Source organism: Eriocheir sinensis, chromosome 43 (assembly GCF_024679095.1).
Source record: "Eriocheir sinensis breed Jianghai 21 chromosome 43, ASM2467909v1, whole genome shotgun sequence".
Taxonomy (NCBI): domain Eukaryota; kingdom Metazoa; phylum Arthropoda; class Malacostraca; order Decapoda; family Varunidae; genus Eriocheir; species Eriocheir sinensis.
Window position 1 is genome coordinate 10,073,643 of NC_066551.1, and position 24,117 is coordinate 10,097,759.

General features: G+C 38.7%; 1 protein-coding gene across 2 annotated transcripts; it reads right to left on the reverse strand.

Moving 5' to 3' along the window:
• Nucleotides 1-279: 279 nt before the first annotated feature.
• Nucleotides 280-19,134, reverse strand: LOC127010455 (F-box/LRR-repeat protein 6-like). 2 transcript variants are annotated; one of them, XM_050884650.1, is made up of 10 exons: nt 18,386-19,134; nt 15,823-17,274; nt 12,865-13,028; nt 9,068-9,240; nt 8,705-8,845; nt 7,942-8,109; nt 7,587-7,723; nt 6,208-6,435; nt 4,691-4,929; nt 280-2,901 (listed from the first exon to the last, which is right to left on the reverse strand). In XM_050884650.1, exons 2-9 carry the CDS (start codon nt 16,878-16,880, stop codon nt 4,716-4,718), a joined length of 2,283 nt encoding a protein of 760 aa, XP_050740607.1. In that variant the 5' UTR covers nt 16,881-17,274; nt 18,386-19,134; the 3' UTR covers nt 280-2,901; nt 4,691-4,715. The 2 variants fall into 2 exon arrangements, with proteins under 2 accessions (XP_050740607.1, XP_050740606.1); XM_050884649.1 differs by having other exon boundaries at nt 280-2,960; nt 18,386-19,133.
• Between the last annotated feature and the right edge of the window lie 4,983 nt (nt 19,135-24,117).

A 24,117-nucleotide genomic window follows, 5' to 3' on the forward strand; every position in this document is an offset into this window, starting at 1 on the left:
CTCACATCACAACCACACAACCTGGAGGTGGGACACAACCTGCAACTAACACTCACTGTGAACTAGACAGGAGCATGGATAAAAGGAGACTGCCCATTCATCTCTAATCCACCTGGGAATCGAACCCGTGATATCTCAGCTGTGAGTTGAGCGAGCTAACCACTACACTGTGTGTACGTGTGTGTCTGAGTAACAACAATCATAAAATTACTTTTAATTTAATATTTTCCCTAGTAATAAGTCATTTTGACACAAAAAATAAAACACCAAACTGAAGAGGATCTTAAAAATGAGATTTTATTTGAAAAAACTTTGGTTTTCTTCAAATAGAGTCATGTTTTCACTGTAACATAAGTTCTAAATGATTCTGTCAAGCTGAGGACTGGAGCATGCATCGGGCTGATGTCCATGTACTCTTACAGGGACACTATGGGTGCTAAGTCAGTTTCATTCCAAGCAGCAAAAATTTGAAAACTTCAGTAACTAGTTATAAAATCAAATGTTATTCATGTTAGTATTCTAAAACTGAATGCTTGGAAGTAACAAACTGGTGTGGTCATTATTTCAAGTGAAAAATTAATGAAAGAAAATTAAAACTGCACATGGTAAGTCTAATCACTTTACAGCGAAAGAAGCATGATAATCCATTAACATTATTTTGCAGCAGTTTCATCAGTTAGAATGGTAACACAAGTTTAATCTGAATAATGATTTATGGACATATCTTGTCTTTCAAATGCTGAGCCTATGTATCAAATGGTATAAAGATGGTTTTCCAGTGCCAGACTTCCACTTTAAACTTTAAGCACAGATGGTAGTTAAGTTTCAATGAGTCCCCCAGAGCTAAGTGTAGCGATGCAGTTAAAGATTCTAAATGAGAAAGATTCTATGGTACTCAAAAGTAAATATGTAAACCATTATTTTGTGATCACACAGATATGCTATTTAATTTAGATTATTATCTCATCATGTGACAGTTATTATACCCATTAACCAAAGCAGAGTACAGAAAAAAATAAATAAATAAAAGTTTTAAGCATGTAATTTGTATAAACAGCATTTTGTGTATATTTTCTTATATAGCTAAATGCTGACCATGTCAAAAAAATATAACACACCAGACCTTATCTTGGTGAATAACCTGTGTAAAAAAAAAAAATAATAATAAGACAAATAAAATAACAAGCACTAAATATTGGCTTTATAAAAAAATCAATCAATCTGATATTTTGTAAAAAATGCATCCAACCATTGCTTTATACAAGAGTCCATTGTGTCCAGTTACCACTGAGGAGAGAAAGACTACAATGAAAATTATTCTTTTACAATATTAAATTTTGAATACCCGAGTGGTAACTAGAATGTGGACCAATAATAAATGGCTGTCACGGACACAGGAAGGCACAGCATTTTACGCATGTCCTTGAAAAGGACGTAAGAATACTATTGTGCAAAGTATTAATTCATAATATAGATCCTAATGCTTCAGAATAATGCCAAACCATGCCAATACTATTTGAATGATAAAGGTTAACGAAGTTTAACGTATCACAAGTCTGGTAAAATTTACCTCTGGGTTAATCTGTTACCTTCAGTTTTCCTTAGATGACAGTCTGAATTTTAGAAATGGAAAGATTTAGAACTTAAAAATATAGTAAATATATGTTGGAACATCAATATTTCAAGAAAAATACTGCTATTCCTCTCTATAATACCAATGTCATTATTGTACTCTTGATCAAATAATGGTGGAATATAACACAACTAATTCAATTTTGTCATTGAGACAATTTTTCAAACCTAATGATAAATAATTAAATATTTTCAATATATGTCATGCATTTGTAGCAATAACAAAAACAACCCTTAGATATATATGTAATATATATAATACAGATCTATTTCATCTATGTGTAATGATTGGATATGCACTTTCTTATGGTATGGTTTCTAGGCCTCAAATCATGAAGGCATTACTACATACAATTTGAATTTCAATAACAGGCAAGTTTATGTAATAGTGAGCATGGTCTGCTTAAAGTAACAATTATAATCATAAACCCAGAAAATGAACACATTATGATCAGTGAATTTACAGTTACTATTAATGGTATATGGTCTTTCTGCATGCAGCAACAAATGTTGAGAATTTTTATCGTCAGAGTATTTATTCAAAACTATATGAATAAAACTTATCCTTAAATATTCGTATCTAATGTCAATATTTGCAAAACAAACCTGACCCAAATTTCATTGTAATAACTGCATAGATATAAAATTCAATTTATGGAAATTATTATTAATGTTACTGGAGGCATCCAAGACAAGAGTGACTTGTCAGGAATGCAATGTTAGGACAAACATAATTTAGTACTGGCAGGATATTACTTTTGGAAAATTATTAACTATGGAGGACCTGGTAGTAAGACAACAAACACAGACTAAACAAGAAAACCTACAAGCCAATTTTTGAGATGCGCACAGACTAAACATCACACCAGCATCCCACGGTAACCATTGTTGGCCATTAATCCTTGACATCTCTTATAAATTACAAGACACTTTCATCAAGCATGTCTGTACTCCATATGGACAACACATGATGGCTCTGAAAACATACTGCTTGCCAAGGATAGGGGGAGCATAATGCTTAGCCTGAGGCACTTTACTGAATACAAGCCTACATACTGAGAGACTATAAACATCATATATAATTCCTCCCCCACCCACCCATCATAGACTGTAAAACATTTACAAAACAATATACAGTACCATATTTTTGTGGTAAACGTCATCAAAATATTCATTTGACCTCGACTTGCTAATCCAATTTGTGAGGCCTACTTCCCCTCATCAGGCATGTAGGATTTCCTTTCCTGAAGGAGTCCTCACAGTCACTAGCTGGAAGGCAAACCATATTTGCTTTGTACTGGGCACATGAGCTGGTCAGAAATTTGGCTCTGAAATGGGGAGAAAATCAATATAAAAATTAAATGGAGAACTTAAAAGATTCATTATTTCCTTCAAAAATGAACTACAATCTGATAAGATAATCCCTACATTTTTAAACACAACTTCGTCTTGCATCATCCCCCCTGTTTCTACGATTAATGAGGTAAATAATGACACTGCTGATGGTCAGCACCATTACCATCAAACTGTGGGAGCACACAAGGCAACCTGCAACACTCATCGCCATGTGAGTGTTGATCATAGGCATTGCTATTCTCCAATGCACAATGAATAGTGACTAAATCATGAGCCTGTCCAATGTCAGAGTGCCTAAGTCAGCAATTGTGGCTGAAATAGAGCTATAAAGACCATGTGTGTGTGTGTATGTTCTTACCAACTGTATCTTTATAGAAGCAAAGTTTGTATTCTCGTGATTTTGAACAATTTTGTCATACCTGCCTAAATTTGTGAATGCTATGAAAATGCACAACTTCATTTGATAGTGCATTCCACTGATCAACTGCCCTATTTAGAAAACTGGGGTTTCTTTTTTACATCCTTATCACCTTTCCTTAAATATTTTTCTACTGCGTCCTCTTGATCTAGATTTTCTACATGATATAAACTCATTTACATTCATCTTCTCTTTTCCAGCGGTGCACTTATATAATATTATCCTATATCTCTTTCTTTTCTCTTCTAAGGCTGACAGATTTAATTTTTCCAATTTTTCTTCATAAGTTAAATATCTTATGCTGCGAGTCCCTCTTGTAGATGCCCTTTGTACTTTTTAATATTTTTCAAATGTGAATTTGAAACAAAAGCTGCATTCTCTAAACTTGACCTTATAGATGATAAAACTATCTTCCTTACCATATTTTGGATAATATACGTGCAGGCTACTCTCATGTTTGCAAGCAATGTCTTCATATTCCTTGCTTTTTCATTTATATGATCTATTGGTACTTCCTTATAAATTATTACTCCCAAATCTTTTTCATTTCCTGTTGTTTGTAGATTTGAATTTCTAATCTTATATTCTAGTCTGGTTTCTTGTCACTTTTCCCAAACATTACTACATGACATTCATCCACACTGAAATTAATATGCCACTTGATACTCCATTCTTATAGCTCATTTAGATCTCCTTACAAATATATGTGCATTAATTTTTGTGATTTTTTCAAACACCAGACAAGCTTCACACATCACAGTACAGTAGCTTTCAAGCAGACCTTGAGGCAGATGAATCTTAATTTGAATTTTTACCTCAAACCACAAAATGTTTTCTTGCTTACTCAGAGCTACCTTTCAATGCTGTTATCAAGGACGACATCATCTTTGCTCTATAACTCTACATTATTTTTGAAACCAACTTTAAATACTTAAAATGCTTCTCTTGTTTCCTTACATGTTAGAAAAGTAAGCTCAGTGTTGAGGACAAGCTGTGTACCACAGTATATTCCATATCAACCAATTTTGTCAATATGAAAGTAGACAGGGCATGAGATATCTTAAGAAGATATAGAAATGAATTTAATTCTTCTAGAGCTCTCTGTTTATTATTTAGGAACTTTATGAACTATTTCCGAGAGAGAGCAGTCCGAGTTATCCCTTTTATCATGTCAAGGTCGTTTCTATAAATTTTATCAAATATATCTAATAAAGAGGTAGCTAAATAACATAATGTATTATAATTTGTACGGCTTCTATAAGAGGTGAAAAACACAAAGCTTACCTCATTTAGTGGCCCCTCCAGTGGTTTAATCATCTTCATCTTCGTCGGGGGCCTCATCGAATTTACCACTTGCTATATCTGCTCGAAGGGTCACCAACTGAGTTGCCTCATGGAAACGTTTCACCCCTCGTGGTAGGGCACGGCAGGAAGTTAGGTTCAGGTTTTCTAGATGGCTACATCTTGTTAATACTTGTCGTATAGGAGTGAATGTAACTGAGGACCCACACATATTCAGGTACCTGGAGGAGAAAAAATATTAAATGGGAAAACTTAAATATCTTTTACCTGATCTCTGTTAGCATGGAAGAAAAATCAGTACCATATTTTATGGCTTACAAGATGCTGCATCTTGGAAGACTCACCCTAATATTGGAGAGAAATTTTGAGAGGGAAAAAAAAAAAAAAAAAATTAAATAGTCATTCTCACACAAGAACAGCTTCACCATATCCATGAATTTATGTAACCTTTTCTTAAAACTATCTATTGTCTCAGCACTCACCACAAATGTACAACTAGGCAATTTCAACTACCGTTGGTAAATACACACACACTGAAACAGTGGGTCCCTGACATAAACATGGCGGCATATAGGCTATTGGTTTGTTTACATTCATCACGTCCGATTTTGTCCATTTGGCGATGACATACTAGTTGGTGGTTAGTAAATATACTATACATCTTTCATTGTCCAAGGGTAGTTGTATTTCCATAAAAGTGAATTAAAAAAAGACGATCCAAAGGCTTGTTGGTCTATGGATATAAGCCACCTGTACCATCAAAATCAAGAGTGGAATGGCTCCCGCCGCTGCCGATACAAAGGCCTGGCTGGGGAGAAATCCCAAGCCACCTGTGACATCAAGATCAAGATCAAGATCAGTTACCAGCTGCACAATAAACAACAAACGTCTGGGTCACGTTTGGGCTTGTGGCTTGGCTCCAGCCACAGGAAGGTTTATGGTATTGGAAATACTTGTAACAAGTAAGTACTGAGGTTATATCATATAAAAGGCTGAATTAAATAGTTACGTAAGTTAACCTCATAATGTAATGACAACATACAAATCCACGTCCCTATCGATCGAGCCAATACGGCGACCGTCCAAGCTCACTTGAGCCTGGACGTTGCTGCCACAATACAACATTCGTCTTGGAAGACGCACAAGTAGTTTTCATGGTATTTTTTAAGAAAAAAGTGCATCTTGTAAGCCAAAAAATACGGTTATTGTTTCAACACAATAAATGGAGTGTTGGCAATATCCGAACTGTGAATTTGAGATATTAGCAGTACATGTGAAGATAACAGAAAATTATGAATTTACACAAATAAAATTCTGCAGTATTCCTATTGCTGGAACAATATTATGAAGAAGTTAAATGATGATGATGCCTTCCATCTAAATTTTGTTATTAACCTACACTACTACTGTAAGCAAAATCCATACTAAAGGGAGAAACATAACTTTTTAGTACTGTATCATGCAAAATCTAATTTATTATAGGACCAAAGATAACTTACCTGAGCTTATTATCAGCCTCTTCTGATATAGCCATTACAGCTGCATCAATACTGTCTGCATTAGCTGTCCAGGACAAATCTAATTCTACCAGAGAGTGCTGCCACTTGCGAACCACCAATTCCAGCCTGTCAGAATAGCTCTTGGGTGAGGTTGAGCCAGCAAGAAACAGGTGCTCCAAGTCCCAAGGTGGAATGCGAACTAGTGATGAATCTGTGATGTTCATACACCTGCACAGGAGAGGGTAAGTACTTTGTCAAATACATCAAATAAAGAGACAACAACTTGCATCTGTGATTATCATATATATATATATATATATATATATATATATATATATATATATATATATATATATATATATATATATATATATATATATATATATATATATATATATATATATATAAGACATTGGAATCTGAAGCCTGCTAGTCTACATAGCATGAGTAAAACTTAGTTTAGAGTTAAATATTTCTGTATAAATAAATGAAGAGCCCAACAATAATTCTTGCTTCTACATACACTTTCAAAGGATATTCCTTAGTTAAATTTGTGACACTGGTCGTCTCAAAATGCATTACAAAAGAAAGGAGGCAGATAATTCCTGATTCATCTTTTGATGTACTCTACTTGTTACCTATATTTAGTAGTCATGATGCAATGAACTGGTGTCACTATATAAATAGTAGATGGGTTTAAAGTATCAGAGTATCAATTACTATCAGAGACTGGGGCTCCTTATCTGTTGATTTGGAGCTAAGCCATCGTTCGTTTACTTGTTGGTTTTTTTTATATATGCCGATGGGCAAAATAAAACTATTATTATTATTATAATATGCCACTTGGCTGGAGAAGTAGGGCTTTTCAGTTATACTAGCAGAGCTGTATGACCTTTGCTGTTTAGCACATGGTGAAGGCCATTTGCATTATGAATTGTACAAAAAAAGTAATAGCACCTACTGATACAGGCTGTAGGTAGGTTTTAAATGTTGTTTGACGAGTTCATATTAAATGATTGAAAAATGGTACATAATTAAAAGATCAGCTTTTTTTGACAATTTTACACCCACAAGTGTGTAAAATTATACCAATTTAAATTTTCTAACCACAAAGTATGATTTGAGAGAAAAAAAGGAAATTAACTTGTAAACGAGGCAGTAATATCAAATGTTCTTATGTACAATCATTTAGATGGAGTCTATTAAAAACTGGTGTTGGTATTTAGTTTAAATCAGTTGATATTTTCCCACTTCTCCCATAAAATTTACACCACTCAACACTAGATAAAAATCCAGTTGCGGCATAATTAGATGTAAGGCCAACTGATGACCCTTCAAGGAATTCAAGCCATAATAAGTGACTGGGCCACAATACTTACCCTCTCACATCAAGGAGACGAAGCTTGTGAGAGTTTTTGAGAACCCTCTCTAGTTCTCCATCATTCATACCAACACTAAGATTACCATCCACTGCCAAACTTAATTCCTCCAAATCAGGAAATCCTGGTGATGATGCCTGAAAAATATATCTCGAGTCAGCAAAGAATTTCACATGTAACATTATTAGATTACTTAGCAATCCAATATTATAACAAGCAACCCCATACTACAACACTAGAAAATATTTCATTATGAAATGACAAAACAAGAAAATTAAATCTACGCTACTGACTTTAGAATGCAGCAATAAAAGTACAGATAACATTTTAGCAGGCAATAAAGAAATATACATACTTGTTCAGACAGTGATGTCTGTGCAAGTCGAACCATTGAATTGGTCAGTCTCAGCGTTTTCATTTTTGTGCAGCCCTTTTGTAGCCTCTCAATATTGATTAACACACAATCACGTCCAATGGTCATCACGTTTGACAGATCCAATGTTTGGAGGTTTGGACAGTTATCCTGTAAATCATGGGATGTAAGTGTCTCATTACCACCCTCACCCTTGACAGTAATTTTACTTCCCATGCATGAATGTGTTAAAGGCTTCTGGCTAAGAAAATATAGTTCTCAAGTCAGATATATAATAGTGAGAGCAACGAACGCTACACAATCAATGCTATATAGTACATATTATGTAAGGCACCTCCTCAATCACTTAATTCTTGCTTTACCTACACTTACACTTTTACTAGTCAAGGCTCTTTTGATTGACCCAATGGCCTGTTTTCCTTTCACTGCTCTTCCTTACTCCTCTCCGAAGAACTGTTCTAAGATATTTGCAATCTTTCATCTCCTCCATGTTTACCATCACCAAAGTTACCTAAAAACCTAGTAATATTTGGCCTACACTCTATAGGGTGCTGCAGCATCAACCACTTCAGGCTATTTTCTTAAAAAAAAAAAAAAAAAAAAAAAAAAAAACATTGCTCTTTGCAACATTCTTTATAAGCTTCTTTCTCCTGTAACTCCTGTCAATTTCACACACGCCTTTCTTGCTTATGGAAAAGAAGTATTTTCTTCCTCTATGGCAATGTAAGGTAAATGTAATACTTACAGATAATGATTTGATGAGTGATGGCATGTTGGACAGAGTATTGTTAGCCAGGGTGAGGTGGGTCAGTCGCTCCTTCATTGTGGATGCTAAATCTGACAATGTCTGCTGCCCAACAGCACAACGTGGGGTCGGCTTATGAGACTGAGAATCATCAAATAAATTAGGTTAATACAGCAATACCAGTAATAACAGTCTATTATACTTACACAAATGTATGTTATGACTGCTGTAAAAAATATCAATAATAATATTACAATAAATATTTAAATAAAAAAATGCGGATTTTACAATGAAAAATAAACATTAATGTTCTTATCCAATAAAATGGGATTCTAGAGTTCAGCAAATGTGTGGGTAACTTACTGCCATGACATTTGTCAAATCCAAGCGCTGAAGCTTTGGACAGTTAGACAAGTAGGTGTGAAGATTTTCTGAATGGATTTTATGGCAGTAAGAAAGGTTGAGACCAGTGAGGTTTGGGCACAACTGCACCAGTCTTGGCAAGAGATGTGGTGTCACAGCTTCATTCCATCCAGCTGAAAGTAGTCCAAGTGGTCATCATAAACTATAATGCAAATATACATTTCTATTCTGTTTAACCAAAATAATGATATACTATAGTCGGTTCACCCAAGTCTGAAGTGAGCATTATCGTGCACTGGCAACCTGCTGTCACATGGCGTGTCCGATTTCGTGGATACTGTATGCTAGCCTACCCATAGTAAAGTCGTCAGTGTCAATAATATGCAGGCAGCAATAACAAATACTGTCAATTATAGTCGATTTTGAGTTTAAAAATATTACATAAGAACGTAGGAGTCTGCAAGAGACCGGTAGGCCTGTACAAGGCAGCTCCTCTGAACCAGAGTTCCTGTGAATCTAACCCCGCCTAATATCGCTGTCCATGAGTTTATCTAATCTATTTTTGAATGTGACAATTGAATTGGCACTCACCACATGACTGCTCAGCCTGTTCCATTCATCTACCACTCTGTTAGTAAACCAATTTTTGCCTATGTCCCTGTTGAATCTGAATTTATCCAGTTTAAACCCATTACTACGTGTCCTACCCGGTTCTCTTACCAACAGAGCCTTATGAATATCCCCCTTATTAAAGCCCTTCATCCATTTATAAACCTCGATCATGTCTCCATGCACCCTTCGCCTTTCTAGAGAATGCAGGTTTAACTATTTGAGTCTTTCCTCGTACGGCAAATTTCTTAACCCTTGAATCATCTTAGTCATCCTCCTCTGCACCGATTCTAACATTTTTATATCCATTCTATAGTAAGGTGACCAGAACTGAACTGCATAACCAAGATGAGGTCTAACTAAAGCAAAATATGTAGTTTGAGGAAGACGTCGGTGCTTCTGTTGCTTACGTTCCTTGAAATAAAACCCAGTACCCTGTTTGCTCGATTTCTAGCCTGAATGCATTGTGCCTCTGGACGGAGATCAGAGCTCAGTAAGATTCCTAAATCCCTCTCGCACCCATACCTGCTTATGGGAGTGTCATTTAAGCAATAGTTGTATGAGGGGTTGTTCCTACCTACACTCAGAATACTGCACTTCCCTACATTGAACTCCATCTGCCATTTATCTGCCCAGTCAAACAATCTGTTTAGTTCATCCTGGAGAATACTAGCGTCCTGATCCAACTCAATTACTCTACCGATCTTGGTATCATCTGCAAACTTACTGACCACTACTAATTCCTGTATCTAAGTCATTGATATAAATAATAAACAAAAGTGGACTTATTACCAAACCTTGTGGGACCCCACTCGTAGCACAGCCCCAGTCAGATCTTTTACCAATGATCTGCACTCTTTGCTTCCTAATGCTAAGCCACGCCTTGACCCAGTTCAAAACTTTACCCTCTACTCCGTGAGCCTGTAATTTAAGCAACAGTCATTGGTGAAGAACTTTGTCAAACGCTTTACTAAAATCAAGATAAATTACATCATAATTTTCATCTCTGTCTACCGCCTCGAATTATTGTAGAAGGACAAGAGATTAGTGAGGCATGACCTACTTTTCGTGAACCCATGCTTCGAGTAGTGAATTAAGCTATGTTTCTCTAGATGCTCCCTAATGTTCCTGGCTATTATGGATTCCAGCATCTTGCCTATAACCAATGTTAAGCTAATTAGGCAATAGTTGGAAGCAGCTGACCTGTCCCCCTTTTTGAAAATCGGCGTCACATTAGCTACTTTCCATAGGCTGGGCACATAACTGGTATTTACCGACATCTTAAAGATGTCGGTTAGTGGGTCACTGAGTACATCCTTGCATTCCTTGCATTAGTAATGTCGCAAATAGCTGTTTTATTAATATAAAGCCAGCTATTTTTCCTCGGTGGTGGACAGCTTCACGGCTGTTAGATAATTAAAATCAGTGATCTTGTAAATTAACAAAACAACTGTTTGCAACATTATTAATATTTTTTAACTTGTAATATAATTGACTATAATTGAAGGCATTTGTTATTGCTGCCTGTATATTATTGACACTGACGACTGTTAACTATGTGTAGGCTAGCATACAGTATCCACGAAATCGGACACACCGTGTGACAGCAGGTTGCCAGCGCACGATAATGCTCACTTCAGACTTGGGTGAACTGACTATACTAGTTTTCATCAATGCTTTATTTCGTTTTCAGAGGCAATCCTTAATGGTAAAAAAAAAAAAAAAAAAAGAAATCGGACACACCGTGTGACAGCAGGTTGCCAGCGCACGATAATGCTCACTTCAGACTTGGGTGAACTGACTATACTAGTTTTCATCAATGCTTTATTTCGTTTTCAGAGGCAATCCTTAATGGTAAAAAAAAAAAAAAAAAAAAAAAAAAAAAATGTCTGCACTGTACAGAGAGGAATCAGTATGACCCCTGTATGAGAAAATTTGTGGGAAAAATATTTATACATAGTATATGAAAAAATATAGTCATGCTCACCAAAGCAAATGTAGGTATTAAATAGTAAATCAAAGAATGAGTTACATATATCTACATTCTTCAACATTTACAAGTCTTCAGGACTTTTTTCTGCACACTGTAAGGTGACCAGAGGCCCTCTTTTTTTTACATTTGTCTTGAATTCTTGAGTGTCCCTAAAATGTCCCGGACACTGTTATTAATTTGGTATTGAAATATCTCACTTTTTTGTGAACAACTGATAATCTTTTCAGTCTTTAATGTTTCACTAACTAGTAACTTTACACAAATCGTACTCGTACCATCCATACTCCATACAGGTCAAGGTAAAGATAGTTACGTGTAGCCATCTTCACCTTGATACAGATATGAAGTTCGTATAAGAAGTTATGCCTCCGACTCTACTCACATTAGTATTAGGTTTGCATCGCTGGCGTGAGGTGCACTCTTAACCCTTTCAATGCGGCGATGCAGACGTCGGCGTCACAGTATGGAAAGGGTTAAGAGGAAATGGAAGAGGAATAATCCTCTTCTAAACCACTTAATCCTCTTCCATTTCCTCAAGAGGTTTAGAAGAGACTTAAGAGGAAATGGAAGTGGATTAAGAGGTTTAGAAGAGAATTACTCCTCTTCCATTTCCTTTTAACCCTTTCCATACTCTGACGCTGACGTCTGTGTCACATATTGAAAGGGTGTGTGTGTGTGTGTGTGAAAACTGAAAACGTCCCGCTTTTAGCTTCAGCAAGTCTGGTCACCTTAGCATACTGTCCTCATGCCAGAAGCTAGCAAAGCACGTGACCAAAGTTCTCCGTGGAAATATGTGGGGGTTGCACTGACCAAGTAACTATTGATATTAAAATTTAGGCAAATATTCTCAGGCTGTCCATCCTATTAGTTTTAATAACCTTAACATGCCTCTGAAACTATGGGTGTGAAATTTACCCAAAACATGAAGAATTTCATCTGCAGAAATGAGCTACTTAGCTTTAGTTTAGTAGACTTTTAACATGTAAATGTCAACTAAATGCAATTATTTTCTGTAAAACTTGGCATGTTTTCCAGGGTTCAAAGCAAAGCATTCAGCAAATTTCATATATCATGTGTGGATTTCAGGTTCTATAAGCTAATCAATGGTTCCAAACTAAGATTATCTTGGAGACAGTAAAAGCAGTAAAGTCTGCATCAGCTGCCCCTCCTATCCATTTATAAAAACAACTCTTACCCAAAGTGAGGTCTGAAACATCACTCAGTCTGTTTTCCAGGAGCCACAAGAGTTTCTTCTCATTGCGGTGCCGGGGCTTGATGCGCCCCGTGGCCAGGTCAGCTGTGTGCCACAGCCGCTTGTCTGTTGATACTTGTCGCCACAATCTGCAAACTCTTGAGGTTCTGTGAGTGAAGATTACAGTCAGTACAAGTTTATCTCATGTATTCTATCAATATTTACCTTTGAACAAATGGAAAATCCCCTTTCCAAATTCTTTCATCTCTCACAAGGTACATTGAAGACTTTGCTTAATATATTATGAAGTAAATTTGCTTGTACACTTTTGATTTGTTAAATCAATAAAAAAATATAATATAAGGATAATATAATAAGAATAAGAATACTAATAACAATAATAATAATTACAACCATTGTTGCTACTTATCATTCACCATTTATTATTATTTTTATCATTATTATTGTTATTATTACTGTATTATTATTATTACCATTATTGTTAATATTATAATTATAAATTAATTTCACATATACACCATAAGTACATCAAGCATGCCACAATGTTCTGTCATTTACAAACCTTCCATAAATATTTCCATTATTGTCACCATTTGTAGTGTTTATACTGCAACCATAATACATCTAGCTGTTGCACAATATCTCTGACACCCCATAACACAAGAGGAAACTACACAGAGGAGACACTGCTATGCTGGGCAGAGAACCCCAACATGACATAACTAGCTATTCTCCCAAACCTCTCCTGTGCCTGGCAGTGTATTGGCCCTCATTCTGCTGCTCTGTCAACCATTATGCAACATTATGTGGTGAATAATGTTTCCACTCAGCTTGCAAATGACATGATTATGGTGCTGTATGCTGGCAGATATGTATTCATAAAAGATCTGGCTGGTAAGGGTTTGTGATCTAAGTTGCATTAGGCTGAATAGTTGTGTGTGAGGCAGTAAAGACCTCTAAAAGGTATCACTGCAAAAAACTTTCCTTTATCTACATTAATGTAAAATGTGTTTCCTGTAGAGAATTGGACTCTTTTTAGTAAATACTATTTTGATGTAAAACAATGCCTAAGAAAATAATTAACACCAAGGTCAACTATTTGTGGCTGATAGAAAAAAAAGAGAACTCCTCAACACCCTACACATAAAGATGGATGTTCAATAATACCCTGCAAGATATTTTACAATCGTGTCAAAACTAGAGAAACATGCACGCTGCATTGCAAAGCTGTAAAAAAAAACAAAAATCGTAATTTTATTGAAAAATCTATAATTTCCAAAAGAACAAATCTAAAACCACTTTAATAAATACTCTATCTTACGTTTTTTTTCTTTTCTGACAAAACTTTCTTTTCGGATGAGGTGAAGCACTCCCAGACCTGGTGCTAATTATTAATATAGAAATTCCACTTTGTCACCACCTAAACACTGCTTCCCATTTCTATTGATTCTAGTTTCCACTTCATCATCAGTCACAACAGTTTGTCTCTCACCCCCGCTTCTGAGGTGAAATCTTATCTCTGATGAGTCCCATGACATGTATCTGTATTATCATACAGGCTCCTTCATCAGCTCCCTAACACACCAGCTTCTTTGCAACTCTTATTAAACCATCCCACTGCCTTGACTCCATCCTAAAAACACATAAGGTTCATAAAAAGTCAGCACTACACAAAATGTCATCAATTAGCTTTTTTTGATAAATAAAATCTCTCTCTCTCTCTCTCTCTCCTAACTATATCTCAAGCAAGCAGATTCTTAGAAAACAGTTTTGCAAACACCAAAAATAACATTTTCTTTTTGATACTCCACATAACCTCTGCAGAAAATTGGTTTAGCAATGATGTTAAGTTGCCAAGAATTAACCTAAAGAATACCTAAAGAATAAGTCAATAGAGAAACATGGATCAAAGGGGTGCTTAGCCTAATGGCTTTGGATTTTCTCTATGAAGCTACTTCAAATAGTAATCATGTCACAGGTAATATACAAAAATCTGTCTTTCTCATCTGCCTCCTTTAGTTTTTTTTAAATCTCTTTTTTTATAGCTTTCAGCCCCTTTAGTGTAGACTGCTATGCTTTTAGTTGCTTATATAAAAGAAAACTATAAAGCAGAGTAAGAGAAATTCATACATCATCCTATCCCAATGCCCTGTACGGTTTGTCTTGCAACTCTACCCTCTTACCCTCTCATCTTCCTCCACTCACTCCACATGCTTAGACCCTCTTATTTCCATGATACAATATCACTAACACATTAAGGTTCCAGCATTTTCCTCAAACCCTCATATGTACTCTAAACCCCACATTTATATTTCCAACACCTTTAAGTTCGAACCTGTGAGTAGTGCACCATCCATTTTCCTTGTTAAGGTCTCCTTGGTATCAATAAAGGCAACAACTAGCTTTTTCCCTGGCTACCTTCACTCCTGGCACCAGGTCCACCTCTCACATTATCCTGTCACAGATGAAAGACCATTTCTCCACACATTTGAAGGACTATACAGTGTGGTAAATCTTCTTCACTTCCTCTCACTTACCCTACAAACACCTGACCTTCACATCACTCTTTAACCATCCAGTAACACCACTAGTACTTAAGATCATGAGGAGTCTGAAAAGTTTGGAATGCCTATAGAAGACAGCTGTGAACCTAACCCCACCAAACCTCACTATCGATAAATTTATCTAACGTTTTCTTCAACCTATCGTACGGGCACTCACAACATGACTGCAGAGCCTGTTCCTCTCATCCACCACTCTATTGGTAAATTAATTCTTGCCTGTGTCTTTGTCAAATCTGAATTGATCCAAATTATAAAGATATTAATTTGGAAATTCCTGTACCATTCTCCTGGTAAACCATTTACAGAACCATTATATTTTTGTTAGTAACCACAATAATCAGTCAAGCAACAAAAAAATATCTCATTCAATACTCACCTTGGAAGAAGAGGAATGGCTCCCACAGAACGAGTGGCCAAGTCCAGAATGTAGAAGAGAACACTTTGCGGTAATTTCCAGGCCCACACGGACTGTGGCTCCCCATCCACGTCACTCTGAACTGGACCCCACTCAACGAACTCCGACGCTTTTCTCCTTCTCTTCCCACCTTCTCCAGCAGAAAACCTGGAGTTATCACTGTCACAACTTTGGGAACCTTTTCTCTTTCCTGGTCCCTTCTCACCTGGACTAGACATAACACTGAGAGTTCGGTTCCCGTATGAGGAGTCTGTTACTGCGTGGCATGCAGCATTGTCTTTAGCTGGAGGGAAGGTCATCTTTATCTTCATCCTGATTCCAGTTTCTTCAGAATCTTGGGAAATCTCACTCTGATAATGCATCTTCCCAGACTGTTTACGCTTACGAGGCTTCCGCTGTGCATTGGGGTCTTTGTTTCTCTTTGTTTTCACTTTGATCTCACCACTATACTTTATGTCACCCTCAGTTTCTGGCTGGGGGTCATTGGCGTGTCTTCTGTGGTCCTCACACAGAATGCACGAACAGTCCTCCCGACGCTCGCTGCCTCTGCTGCCACTCGGGTGGGCGTGTCTGGTGGCCGTGCTGGGGCTCACCTCCATCTTCTCCACGTAGATCCCATCTTTGACATTGTCTGCATACAGCCCTGGACTGCGGGGGGCAGGCTGGTCGGGCGTGATGGGCTGGTCGGATGGAACGGACTGGTCGGGAGTGATGGGTTGGTCTGGGGTGATAGGCTGGTCTGGTGTCATTGGGGTGATGGGCTGATGGTCAGATGAAGGGGTGATGGGCTTCATCCCAACATCTTCGTGAGTATTATACTGGTATGGAGTTGATCCCGCTGATGGAATGGATGATGGTGTTGACCCAGCAGAGGGGATGGAAGAGGGGGTGGATCCTGCAGAGGCTGTTGTTAATACACTTGGAGGTGAACTCATATTATCTTCTGGTCCTGACATGGGACTAAAGCCTTTAGGGTCCATGTCCATTCTAGAATCTAATCCAAGGCTCTCTGTAGGCATTTTAGTCTGTGTTTCTGAAAAATATTACCCAAAAAATATTGTGGCCAAAGCCACTTGTTTTCTTTTATAAAATTCTTCACTAAGGAGCCAAACTAGCAAGGCTCAGAATTGAACTACACTTTCAACTGTAGGCAGCCAATGGCTTACCACCAAGTTGCCATAATCCTCTAAGAAGAGTTGCTATTATATATTTTTGACTCTTTGGTACGAGACCAGAGGCCTGGCGGCCTACACCATACCATATCTTCTATACTCTGGGAGTAACAATGGAAGAAGGAGGGGCATCATGGAGTCATGTGTATGACACCAGGAAGAGGCAGACTTCCTTAAAATTATGGTGCTGTTTTTGTCATTTAATATTGCTGCTGTAAAGAGTCATCCTTGGCAAAATGATCTGAAACAATAAAGGAGAACAAAATTAGTATAAAAATACACTAAGGATCATCAATTACAGTCTATGATCTAGATAAAAGATTTATTTACCTTTGAAAGCTAGTTCATATTAGCCTCATTATGATTAAATTACAATTATGTGAAATAATTATCAAAGGCTGATCATTCATATGCTCAATTGCTTAAGGAAATGTAAAAAAATAAAATTCAAACTTTAACAAATAAAAATGTATTGATTCTCTTATGTAATATTAAAGTATTTCAAGCTTTAAGATATTCTCCATTCACAGAATGCCTTATACATTTTACAGCCACAAATCTCACTCTGATCAATCAGGTGATAATGGAATTATGGCAACAAAGAGTGATAATTGAAATGTAGGACGAACTAAAAACTTACAATACAAACACACTCATGCAAAACAAAGTGCTGGAAAAGTACACATTAACAAGGAAAGAAAAACTATTATCTTATGAGTAAAAAAAATAGTTGCTAGGTGCAGTGTATGTCTCATGAAGATAATCACAACAGTAACTTGTAGACCGAGTGTTGACTGTTACTACCGTGGATCTCTCCCCAAGGCACGGTAATTGCACGGCAGGGAGCACCACTCAGGTCCCAACCCTGGCCACTGATAACACGCGTTTGCAAATAGTGGAGAGTGGCGGGCGTAGCTACACTCGTTTTCTGACCCTTCGATCCTGGCTAAGACCAACACGCCCCACCACTACCACTCCAGAAAAGCACAAGGGACCCAAAATGGGGCTACAAAATCCTAAAACCTCGAGTCCGTCCCAGCTCAGCGGCCACAGGGGCTAGAGAGATGCTGTCCCGGGGGTGCTGTCTAGTTATCCCAGCACTGCGGAGTCATAAAGGGGTGACAAAATCGTAATTCCTGAGCCAATAAAGAGAAAAATAGGTTAAAAAGACACAAAGAATTGAATAAAACGCTAAAAAGAGAGGCATTAGTGGTGGTGCGCCTCCTCCTCTTCTTCTTCAGTGTTTGGCTCGACCTGGTGAGAGTTGCTGAGAAAGTCCCCCTTTTCTCGCCCTCCCGAAGCACTGCCACGGCGCAAAAAGCACACAAACACTCCCTGGACACTAAACTCACGTCGCCTGAAGGATTCATGGGCGAACTCTCCCTGGATGACGCGAAAAAGGAGAAAATATCGAGGAGCGGGGCCCAGCGAGCGTCCCCCCGCGCCACTCGCCTCAGGGTTTGTTTATTGTTTATGGTCGCACGAACCAACTAACTTGTCTCTTTTTCTAGGCCTTTTTACCGGTTTATCAGCGGTTCTAGGACCCAAGTAGCCTCCTGGTCCGCTTAGCTATTTAATTTTTTATATAATGAAGGGGGCACTATCCCTCAGAGTCCTCACTGCAAGCTAAAATCGGTGAAATAGCTCGCCCTGCCAGTCGGACATTTTGTTGGCGCGTCTGTTTCCCGTGCTAGGTTCCGTTATATTGATTTTGACGTTTTTGTAACTGTTCTCTGACAGGCTGGTAAAATAGCATATTCCAGTGTATGTGATTGAAGTAAGTGTGGTAGTTTTTAGGGCGAGGTAAAACACCTTTTGAATACCATATGAAGGCCACGGTGCCAGCTGAAACAGACGCAGCCCCTTTGGCTACGGAGTGGTGGGACGTCGTCTGCATATTAGGAACTTTTCATTTAATTTGCAATCTGTCCCGCTGGAGGTAATCGCTCTTCTTGATACCTCAGAATGATTACCCGGCGGCATATTATCGTTGCACGTACAAATAAGCCGAGACTGACTGCACATGAATAAATATCAGGAAGTGTTTGAAAAAGTGCGCGATGTGCAACACGGATCGACCGCCTCTCTTCGGGTACCATATTCCCAAACGACTGGCAGGGCGAGCTATTTTACCGATATCAGTTTGCAGGGAAGACTTTGAGGGATAGCGCCCCCTTCATTATGTAGCCAATTAAATACCCAATCGGATCGAAAGGCTATTTAGGGTCTAGAGATGCCGATAAAACAATAAAAATGCCTAGAAAAAGAGACAAGTTATTGGTTCGTGCGGCCAACAACAGTAAATACTCACATTTGACATGTTTTTTGAAGGGGTTTGGGGCATTTCCAGGGGTACATTTATGACACTGGTAGTAGTTTGAACCCTCTTCTGTACTCTGAAACTAAAAATCACTCATGAAAATTTGATTAATTTCCTTTTCGGCCTTTGGAAATAGTTGATGTGAGGTGGAAGAGTCTGACAAAACCGACCCCCGTATTCTCAAACCTTTTGTCGACCAAGTACACATATTTGACAAGGCTTTCGTAGGCGTTCTGGGCACTTCCAGGGATAGTTTAATGACTCTGATGGTAGTGTGACCCTTCTTCTACACCATGAATATGGAAATACCCTCATGGAAACCCGATTAATATCCATTTTGGCGTTTGGAAGTAAATGACATGAGAAGCGGGAGTGTCTGAGAATGCTGACCCTGGCAGATGCTTATCAATTTATGAACAATGAGTTTCTAAGATGCCACACCTACAGCAGCCATGTGCATTGCTATCTATACTGATATGAATTCCGGATTAGATAATAGCCCGTCGTGGCCTTCACTACGACGGCTGCCGCGGGGAGCCCCATGGAGTTATGCGAGGCTCAGCGAGGAGCATTGCCAAAAACTTCAATTTTCTTTTACTTCACTTGACATTTTTATTTGTGAAGTTTTGTAATCGTGGACGAAACTACCTTCACCTTCGATAGCTGCGCATCACCTTTCCAATGTAGTAGGAATAATAAGAGTAATAATAATAATAATAATAATAATAATAATAATAATAATAATAATAATAATAATAATAATTAGATAATTATCATTCTGCAGGTATTTTTTTCTCTTTTTTTCACGTCTTCGCCTATAGCGCCGGTAGGCTTTCTTCAGGGGAGAGAAATTTTTATTTCAGATCTTTCCATCACACGTGTAAAGTTTTACCTAAGTTGTATATCGCCACACACACACACACACACACACTAGTGTAATAGAGTTGCTGCTACGCTCGCCTCACAATGGAGAGGTCCAGAGTTGATTCCCAGGCTGAGGGGAAATGGATGGGCAGTACACTTAATCCGTGCCCCCTGTCCACCCATCAGTAAATGGATACCTGGTGTTATAGTCGGGGGTTGTGTCCTGCCTGCCAGGAATGTGTGGGTGTGATTTGAGGTTCCAGCCGTACCCGAAGATCCGTCTCTTGTGAGCTCATTCGGCTGGAGATAGCGAGTCCAGGTGTGATCAGACCATGATGAATTACCCCCCACCCCACCCACCCACACACACACACTGTGTGGCTATAACTCAGTGGACTGGCTCTGCTGTCAGGCTGAAGCTCGAGTCCTGCTCAACTAAATATTTTTCAGCTGACAAGGAGCGGTTGCTGTCCATCTTCGAGCAAGTGGGATGGGGGACCAGAGATCGGCTAACGAGCTCGGAATGCTCTCACCTGGAGGGTACTTGCTGGCGATTACGAGTCCAGTAACTCTCTAGGATCTCTCGAGGGATAGTGGTGGTAGATGCCAGTACGCGGTGCTGTATGCTGATTTTTTTTATTTTCCTTTTCTTTTAGAGAGGCCATATCCTTCCCACTGGGTGGACAGGTGCACGGGGGTAAGGACTCTAAGGAGGTTGTCCAATACTCCCCGGCACCACGCCGCCCATCATGAACCATGCATCAGCTTCGTAATAAGAAGTCAGTAAGGTTTGTCAATACTATCAAACATCAAGGTGATGAATAAAAATAAAGTGCGAGCTTATAGATCAGTACTAAATCTGGGATCACTTTTAACTGGATGATATATTCCTTGACTCAAGGCAAAGAGGTTGTGGGTCTGTTTATAGTAAAGAAAGGAACCGCTCGGGAGGGGCGGAGTGTGCCCAAGTTAGGGAGGGGAGCGCGGCACGTGCAGGCCCAGGCCAAATGTGGAGGCGGCAGCTCAGCCCTCTGCTGGGAGCGTCGCGTGCCGCGTGCCGTGACAGCTGACGGGCCTCTGTGCAGCAGCGCTGAATACGTACTTATAATGCCTTTCTAAGTTTCTACACGTGGCTGGATAATAGCAGGTGACAAGATATCCTACGTGGAGCCACAGCAAGACGTCCTTGATGCTGATCCGCGGGCGCGTGGCGGTGAGCCCAGCCTGGCCGCCCTCCTCCCTGGGGCAGCGCAGTACCACGGAAGCAGCAGCGCCTCGCCACCGCTAGCGGGCAATGACCCTCTCCTGGGCAAGCAGCGTCCCGCCGGGGGGGGTCACTGGCCGCTCGCTGCCCGGGAATGCGATTTCATTCATTTCATATTCCTGTTTGTGCTCCTGCGTTTTATTGCCGGATTTGAGGTTTATTCATGCGTATGTCATAATTATGACACCTCAATCATATGACCTTATTCACAAATAGTTGAAAATAATATTCTTATAATAATCACAGGGACATAGTTCAGGCACGATCTGAAGAAATTACATTAACCTTATACACGTGACCTAATTACGTGTCAGGAGTTTTTCATATATATTTTTTCACATGCAGGCCGTAGCTCCGGTAACCTTGAAGTGAAGCTTGTTAGTGGCGAATTTATATCTTGACGCCATTACACTCTTATTACTTTTCTGCTTGACCCATGATGCTGCCCGCCACTGCTCCTCTGGCTGGAATGGTGCGACAGACCCACTCAGTCCGTGTCTCTGTGTCAATGTGGCGCCCCCCCCCCTCCATGCCCCCGTCAGCCCCTCGCCCCCCGCTGAGTGTGGGTCTCAATTATTCACACGCCGCGGCTCGCTGAGTGAATTAGACAACCGACCTTTCCAAAGGCTTTGTTTGCTACACAAGAAGTGATGTTTTGATTTTTGTTTCTCGTTACTCCTTTATCTTCTTCATCTTCTTCTTCTTCTTCTTCTTCTTCTTCTTCTTCTTCTTCTTCTTCTTCTTCTTCTTCTTCTTCCTCTTCTTCCTTCTTCTTCTTATTTTTCTTCTTCTTCTTCTTCTTCTTTGTATTATTATCAGTTATCGCCGTCATCATTGTTACTATTATTATTGTTACTATTATTATTGTTATTATTATTATTATTATTATTATTATTATTATTTTCATTATTATTATTATTATTATTATTATTATTATTATTATTATTATTATTATTATTATTATTATTATTATTATTATTATTATTATTATTATCATCATCAGCATCAGCATCATTACAAAGGCAGCAGCAGCAGTAGCAGTACCTCACGTATGGGGCTAAACACTTCACAGACAGACAGACAGACAGATAAAGGCAATTTGAGCGCGGCTTATTTCAATTTTTCATTCATTATTGGCTTCAAGGTTTCACTGAATGGGTAGTTTTCGTCCTTGCCTTGACATCATGAAATAATAAACGGCCCCACACGTGCTGCGAAGGGCACAGGGGAGCAAGGGGAGCGAGGGAGAAAGAAATGTCCGTGTGCTCTGTTTAGATGACTAAGGAACGACTGGTTAATGAAAAATGAAAGATGTGATGAAGAGAGGACATAGCAAGGACAAGAGAACAATAGGGACAAAATGACAGAGAGGACAAAAAAGTACGACTGGTAAAAGAAAAAAAATTACAAGAGAGGCAGTTCGGGAGCAAAAAAAAGAAGAAGACCGCTGGGCTCTGCTATAGTAAAAGAAAGAAAACAATGATGCGCCAGAAGAAAGGCCAATTTCGTAGGGAGAGGTGTCTTGATCCTCATGTGAAAATGATGTAAAGGAGGACGTAAAAAGAACAACAAAAAAGGACAAAAGGACAAGGAGAAAAAAAGATACGACAGATTAAAGAAAATGGAAGATTAAAATGATGAAGGGAGGACGAAATTACAATACGATTTGTACGGGGTAAAAAAATAGGGTGGGAGGATCCCTCATAAAACTCGTCGAAGATTCGCAAGTTTATTTTTTTCCTCGCATTAATTTTTCAAGTCTTTTAAGAGGAAAAAATAAGAAAGCCTGGGACCACTTTGCCGTTAGTGTGCATCACGGGATACATAGCGTCAGTTTTGCTATATACCAATGATGCAAATAAACAGGGACAGTCCACACGTAGAGCTTAAGATGAATAAGGACTTACGCAGGGTTGTTTTGATTTAAATCAGATTTAAAAAAAAATCATAATTTAAATCAATATGAAATAAAGTGTATTTAAAGTACCCCCCCCTTTATATAAATATAAAAAAAAAAAAATATATATATATATATATATATATATATATATATATATATATATATATATATATATATATATATGGAGGCTGCAGAACGCTTAGCCTCAGACCTTACTATTATTTCCGATTGGGGCAAGAAGAACCTGGTGTCCTTCAACGCCTCAAAAACACAGTTTCTCCACCTATCCACTCGACACAATCTTCCAAACAACTATCCCCTATTCTTTGACAACACCCAGCTATCACCTTCCTCAACACTAAACATCCTCGGTCTATCCTTAACTCAAAATCTCAACTGGAAACTTCATATCTCATCTCTTACTAAATCAGCTTCCTCGAGGCTGGGCGTTCTATACCGTCTACGCCAATTCTTCCCTGCACAGTTGCTGTCCATATACAGGGGCCTTGTCCGCCCTCGTATGGAGTATGCATCTCATGTGTGGGGGGGCTCCACTCACACAGCTCTTCTGGACAGAGTGGAGGCTAAGGCTCTTCGTCTCATCAGCTCTCCTCCTCATACTGATAGTCTTCTACCTCTTAAATTCCGCCGCAATGTTGCCTCTCTTTCTATCTTCTATCGATATTTCCACGCTGACTGCTCTTCTGAACTTGCTAACTGCATGCCTCCCCCCCTC

Coding starts and splice junctions, on each gene's coding strand:
- LOC127010455 (XM_050884650.1), bottom strand. CDS start 16,880: ATGCCTACAGAGAGCCTTGGATTAGATTCTAGAATGGACATGGACCCT. Junction 8,846..9,067: donor ATTTGACAAATGTCATGGCA/GTAAGTTACCCA, acceptor GATGATTCTCAG/TCTCATAAGCCGACCCCACG. Junction 4,930..6,207: donor GAGGCTGATAATAAGCTCAG/GTAAGTTATCTT, acceptor TTTCTCCTCCAG/GTACCTGAATATGTGTGGGT.